This window comes from Penaeus japonicus, unplaced genomic scaffold (genome assembly GCF_977035675.1).
Source record: "Penaeus japonicus unplaced genomic scaffold, GWHDUDI00000001_assembly GWHDUDI00000042, whole genome shotgun sequence".
In the NCBI taxonomy this organism is placed as follows: Eukaryota; Metazoa; Arthropoda; class Malacostraca; order Decapoda; family Penaeidae; genus Penaeus; species Penaeus japonicus.
Genome location: NW_028234444.1, coordinates 18,325,593 through 18,330,592, shown reverse-complemented (window position 1 = coordinate 18,330,592; position 5,000 = coordinate 18,325,593). Strand labels below are relative to the sequence as shown.

At 41.0% G+C, this 5,000-nt stretch overlaps 1 protein-coding gene across 1 annotated transcript in view; it reads left to right on the top strand.

Moving 5' to 3' along the window:
* Positions 1 to 5,000, top strand: part of LRP1 (LDL receptor protein 1) — a 246,404-nt gene that overhangs the window by 37,551 nt on the left and 203,853 nt on the right. The window contains exon 2 of the mRNA XM_086534677.1: positions 1,703 to 1,717. Coding sequence (XP_086390803.1) covers positions 1,703 to 1,717 — 15 coding nt within the window. The remainder of the gene's footprint in view (positions 1 to 1,702; positions 1,718 to 5,000) is intronic.

The following is a 5,000-nucleotide window of genomic DNA, read 5'->3' as shown; positions in this document are numbered from 1 at the left end:
ATTGAGTCGTAGGTCAGTTCCTAAGTCATGTCGTAGAATGAATCGTAGGTCAGTTCGAAAGATCAGGTGGTATGTCAGTTATTAGGTCGGGTTCCGCAGGTGGTCACCATCGGTCAGGTCATCGTAGGTCAAGGCACTACGCCCGTTGAGACAGACGAATGCCGCGATCAGGGCGAGCAAGCGAGTGCGCGGGCGGGCGGGCGGGCGGTGAGCGGCGGGACCTTTCAGATATGACGCGAGTAAGTAGCTGTCAGTCAGAGGCGAGTGACAGGCTGGCGCAGAGGCCGATTGCCGCCGCCCCCGCTTCTCGCCCGCGGCTGCGCTAAGGCGGCTCGGAGGGTCGTTGGCGGGTGGTGAATTACACAAACGCACACGCGCACACGCACGCACACGCACACACACACACAAATTATTTATTCATTTGTTTACAAATACATACAATCTTTCATATATATACATACATATGTATATGCATGCATAAATACATGTATACATACACACTTGTGTACATACATGTATACATGCATACATACATAAATACATGTATACATGCTTACATACATACATGCATGCATGTTTACACACATGTAAACATGCATACACACATGTATACATGAATACTTACATAATACAAACATACATAAACACATGCATACACACATATGTACATACTTACAAACATGCATACATACATATACCTATGCATACACACATACATTTATACATACATAGATACATTATACATAATGCAGTCTTGAATGTTGTGGTATAATAATCTGTATGTCTATCACACACACACACTCGCTCGCTCGCATATGTATGTGTGTGTGTGTGTGTGTGTCTCTCTCTCTCTCTCTCTCTCTCTCTCTCTCTCTCTCTCTCTCTCTCTCTCTCTCTCTCTCTCTCTCTCTCTCTCTCTCTCTCTCTCTCTCTCTCTCTCTCCGTCTCTCTTCCTCCCTCTCCCTCCTCCCCCTCTCTTTCTCTTTCTCCTCCCCCTCCCCCTCCTCTTCCCTCCCCCTCCCCCTCCCTACCTCCCTTCCTCCCTTCCTCCCTCCCTTCCTCCCTCCCTCTCTCTCTCTCTCTCTCTCTCTCTCTCTCTCTCTCTCTCTCTCTCTTCCTCTCTCTCTCTCTCTCTCTCTCTCTCTCTCTCTCTCTCTCACTGTCTCTCTCTCTCTCTCTCTCTCCTCTCCCTCTCTCCCTCTCTCTCTCTCTCTCTCTCTCTCTCTCTCTCTCTCTCTCTCTCTCCCCCTCTCTCTCTCTCTCTCTATCTATCTATCTATCTATCTCTCTGTATGTATGTGTGTGTTTATTATCATATCCTTCAACAGCCCATAATCGGAGACCGCTTAAGCCCTTTCCTTGTACCCGTATATTTATCTTCCTTCGTTCACTGAAGACTTTTTTTCAGTGTTGATGACCCGTTTATTCGATTTTTTTTTTGTCTTTGGAGACTTATGACTTTTTTTTATGTGTTTATGAGTTTATTTATTTATTTTTTTTTTTTTTATTAAGTTCGAGGTTTAGGCTAGTTGGTTGTGATGTTTGTTATTGTTTTGTATTTTTCATCGACGTTGGGTATAATTTTTATAGTGACTGTGAATTGCCTTGTCGATTTTGTTGTCGGTATTGTTATTGGATATTGTTCTGCTTCGTGTGAATATTGATTGAGATATATATTTATATGTTTTATTTCTCTTTTCAGGTTCCTTGGCAGAAGGTAAGGAGAAAAAAAGATGAAGCTCGCTTTTGTCCTTTACTCCTCTCTTTCCGCCTAAAAAATAAGATTGTTGCCATGTCCACTTTTTCAATCGATTTTGGAAACTAAATAAAAATAGGATAGAAATTTAATTAAAAAAAGACTTTTAACAAAATTTAATAACCGGAAGGGGGGGTAGTAGACAGCCTGTTATATTTTAACAATGGTAAGGAAAGAGAAGGGACGAGAGATAAAGAGATGGAGAAAGAAAAGGAGACGGAGGAAAAGGAAAAGGAGAAAAGGAAGGAGAAGCCGGAGGTAAATTAGATTAAAGAGGAAAGGAGAAAGGTTCACTTCGCAACTGGTGACATTTACGCTAACTCTTATATCTTCCTTATCCATATTCCTATATTTTTCTTATCCTTATATCATATCAGGCTACAAATTTGCACTGGCAGAGGTTTTGTTGCACGAATAAGCAACAAAGGCATAAATGTTGCACGGTTTTATTTGTTTTGAGAATATAAGGTAAGCGAAGTTAATGCTTTTTTTTTAGAGGTTATCAAAGAATATCAGAGATTCAGAGAAATGAAACTAAGCCGAATGTTGAATGGGGAATGCGAGGAAATCAATGTCAAGGAAAGGGAAAGATGACGGGGAAAGGAGGAGGAGGAGGAGGAGGAGGAGGAGGAGGAGGAGGAGGAGGAGGAGGAGGAGGAGGAGGAGAAGAGGAAGAAGAAGAAGAAGAGGAGAAGGAGAAGGAGAAGAAAGAGGAGAAGGAGAAGGAGGAGGAGGAGGAGAAGGAGAAGGAGGAGGAGGAGGAGGAGGAGGAGGAGGAGGAGGAGGAGGAGGAGGAGGGAGAAGAAGAAGAAGAAGAAGAAGAAGAAGAAGAAGAAGAAGAAGAAGAAGAAGAAGAAGAAGAAGAAGAAGAAGAAGAAGAAGAAGAAGAAGATAAAAAAGAGAAAACGAAAACGAAAACGAAAAATACAAAGTAAAAGAAGAGCGAGAAGAAGGAGAAAGAGAATAAGAAGGAGAAGGAGAAGAAGAACGACAAGAAGAACAAAGAGACAGAGAAGAAGAAGAAGAAGGAGAAGAAGATTAAGAGGACCAGCGCGATGGTAAGACGACTCCTGAGGGGGATATTCCGCAGACATTCCTGGACGCTTAGCAGGTACCGGGGGGGAGGGAGGAAGGGAGGGGAGAAGGGAGGGAGGGAGGGGGGAAAGGAGGAAGGGAGGGGGGATGAGGGAAGGAAGGGAGGGAGGGAGGAAGGAAGGGAGGGGGGATGAGGGAAGGGAGGGAGGGAGGGGGGAAGGGAGGAAGGGAGGGGGGATGAGGGAAGGAAGGGAGGGGGAGGGAGGGAGGGGGAGGGAGGAGGTGGGAAGGGAAGGGAGGGGGGGAGGGAGGGAGGGAGGAAGGGAGGGGGGATGAGGGGAGGGAGGAGGTGGGAAGGGAGGGAGGGGGAGAAGGAAGGGAGGGGGAGGAGGGACGGAGGGAAGGGGATGGGAGGGAAGGGTGATCACCGGTCGTGGGAACTTGAAGGAGATGAAGGTGGAGGTAGTGGATAGGTAGAGGGAGTTGGGGTTGGATGTGGAGGAAGTGGAATAGCAGAAAGGAAAGGAAGGAATAAAGAAGAAGAAGATAAGATTTATGATTTATGAAAGAATGCGGACACCAAGAAGGGAAGGGAAGGGAAGTGAAGTGAAGGGTTTTGGATACAACAAGGAGGTTGAAATGTTAGGGATGCAAAATGAGGTTGAATTATTACAGTTGTTAAAAATGAGGTTGATATATTACAGGTGGAGATGTAAAAAGGAGATTGAAAAATTACAATTGTTTAAAAAAAAATATGAAATTTCAAATGTTGAGAATAAAAAAATGGATTACTGAAGAAGTAATGAATAGTTGTAATGTTAAGGGTGTAGGAAATAAGTTGAAATATCGTGGTTAAAAAATGAAATGAAATGTCAGTGTTGTTAAAAAAGTGAAATGTCAAAGTTATAAAAAGGTCGAATATCAAAGGTGTCAAAAGAAGTTGAATCCTAATGTAAAAAAGGTTAAAAAAAGGTTTAAAAAACAACTGAATATTGATGTAAAAAAAAGTTTAATATCACGGGTGTAATAAAAACGATTGAATATTGACGTTAAGAGAGAAGCTTAATATCACGGAAGTAAAAAAAAAGAAAGAAAAAAAAAAACACGAACATTAAGAATACAACAGAAAAAAGAAGTTGAATATCAAAGGTGTAAAAAATAATAAAGTTTCGCATTCCATAAAGCGAACGAGCAAATGAGTGCAATTGAAGAGAGCAACAGATTAATAGTGCAGACAAAACCCTTCCTTTAAGTCCGGGAGCAGCTAGACTACTAGGATTTTGTTGTGTTATAGAATGTTGAGACTTAGATGGCTATACGAGTGCGTAGTCTTATTGGAGGCATTTAGTAGGACTATTTGACCTTAACACCTGTGGACTATTTGGTCTTACCACCTGTGGACCATGACCTTTCCACCTGTGGACTATTTGACTTTAATAACTGTGGGCTACTTGGCCTCTCCACCTGTGGACTTAGATTATTAGATTAGATTATTACTATCATTGGTCTTATTATTGTTATTATTATTACTGATTATTTTGTTATTATTATTGTTATTATTATTATTATTATTATTAATATCATGATCATTATTATTATTATTATTATTATTGTTATCATTTTTATTATTATTAATATCATAATAATTATTTTTTATTATAGCTTGTTATTATTATTATTATTGTTATTATTATGATTAAAACGCTGTTAACAATATTGATAGTAAAAACGATTTTTTTTTTAAAGAAAATTCAAGTAATAGATAAACAGGTGAGGTCAAGTAAGCCTATTTGCTAATTAACTCCGGAACTATTAATGTAAAAAATAGATAAAAAGATAAATACAATTTAACAAAACTACATATATTTATGGACTCTCGGCTTCAACGGATTAAAGTTCGAAAATTACCTCTATATCAAGGAAGGATAAGGTTTAGAAGTGCCAGCTGGAGACATTAAATGACCGAGAGTGATTAGTGGCGTTAAAGTAGCCTTATTGCGATAGAAATAACCCCTTAGCTTGCAATCATCCAAGGAAAGAGTTGGTGAAGGAGGACGGTGATGCAATGAAGCAAGTGCAGACCCTGTGAGTCTTCGCACTTGCAAGCACTGACGAATAACTCGTCGTGCAACTTCCTGGCTGAAATCACCGCGTTGCAAGGTATTCTTCACGGTGTCGATGGTGGTGGTTGGTGGTTGATGGATTGTGG